This window comes from Anarrhichthys ocellatus, unplaced genomic scaffold (assembly GCF_004355925.1).
Source record: "Anarrhichthys ocellatus isolate YVR2014 unplaced genomic scaffold, GSC_Weel_1.0 scaffold10119, whole genome shotgun sequence".
In the NCBI taxonomy this organism is placed as follows: domain Eukaryota; kingdom Metazoa; phylum Chordata; class Actinopteri; order Perciformes; family Anarhichadidae; genus Anarrhichthys; species Anarrhichthys ocellatus.
The window spans coordinates 1-1,161 of NW_022290093.1; the positions used below are offsets into that span (position 1 = coordinate 1).

A 1,161-nucleotide genomic window follows, 5' to 3' on the forward strand; every position below is an offset into this window, starting at 1 on the left:
TTTTGATGTATTTTTCACGCCGCTGTTGGCAACGCTGTGTGAGGAGAGGTGCGCCAAACTTTTGGATAAAGCTGATGATGATTATTATTATTAAGCCCGATGGATAATATACAGTGTGCTTTGGCACAGGCAGTTTTACTGCCTTGTGCCACAAAGCCACACTGAATAACAACATATATTAGGTGAGATTGTTAGGAAACACTTCTACGATTATTAACTAAATGAGACAACAGTAAAAACGACTGGCTGCATTTATATTATACCAGTGTAGTCGTAGCTTGTGTTAAAGACTACATTTCCCTGCTGCAAACAGGATGCTGCTAATTGTTCCCCCTTTCCTCCACTACATCATTACTCTGCATTCGTTTGATATGGCTTCGGTAAAAAGGAAAAACATGTTTGAAGAGATTTTCTTTCACATTCTTCAGCACCAGAAGAAGAGTGACATCTTCCTGTTTTAGTCCATGAAGCATCCCTCTATTGTGCTTCAGAGTCCAAACATTATCCGAGCCCAGCAATGTGTGGCGCTATGTAAAAGAGTTTGGCATCATTTGCTTACAATGATTATATACAGTTTTAGGAGTGGAGTAATGATTTCTATTGTTGCTCAAATAATACATGAAGCTCCACTGTAAATGCAAATGGTTGAGCGGGACTACCTCCGCTGCTTCCTCCTCCGCTGGTGCCTGTGTGCTTGGTGCTGGCACTGCGGCCCCCAGGGGCCCGCTGCTGGCCTTTGTTCTGGCCGCGAGAGGCCGAGTTTGGTTTGGAAATGGTATCGAGCTCCTGTTCAATGGTGCACAGGTCAGCCATCAGGGCGTCCAGGTCCACTGTGTCGCCCTGGTTCAACGCCTCTGCAGGGAGCAAAGATAAAAAGGATAGAGGAAGCACAGAGAAGGGGGGGGGGGGTTAATGATTTCTTTCATCTGTGCTGTTAAACAGATCGGGATCAGATGAGTGAAGACTCACCGTTTATGTTATACATGGAGAAGCGGTAGGAGAAGTTGGCCATGTTCGTCTCCTGCCTGAGAGGAGGCTTCTGCAGCGGTTTCTGAGGCTTGCCATCATCCAGACTCTACAGAGCGCGCACACACACACACACACAGACACACACACACACACACACACACACAGGCAAAGCATGAGGTACACATATGCAAA

The 1,161-nt window shown here is 46.2% G+C and overlaps 1 protein-coding gene across 1 annotated transcript; it reads right to left on the reverse strand.

The window, feature by feature from the left end:
- Positions 1-103: 103 nt before the first annotated feature.
- On the reverse strand, positions 104-1,144 carry LOC116380958 (ras-associated and pleckstrin homology domains-containing protein 1-like). Its single transcript, XM_031842764.1, has 2 exons — positions 970-1,144; positions 104-854 (listed from the first exon to the last, which is right to left on the reverse strand). Exons 1-2 carry the CDS (start codon positions 1,010-1,012, stop codon positions 598-600), a joined length of 300 nt encoding a protein of 99 aa, XP_031698624.1. The 5' UTR covers positions 1,013-1,144; the 3' UTR covers positions 104-597.
- Between the last annotated feature and the right edge of the window lie 17 nt (positions 1,145-1,161).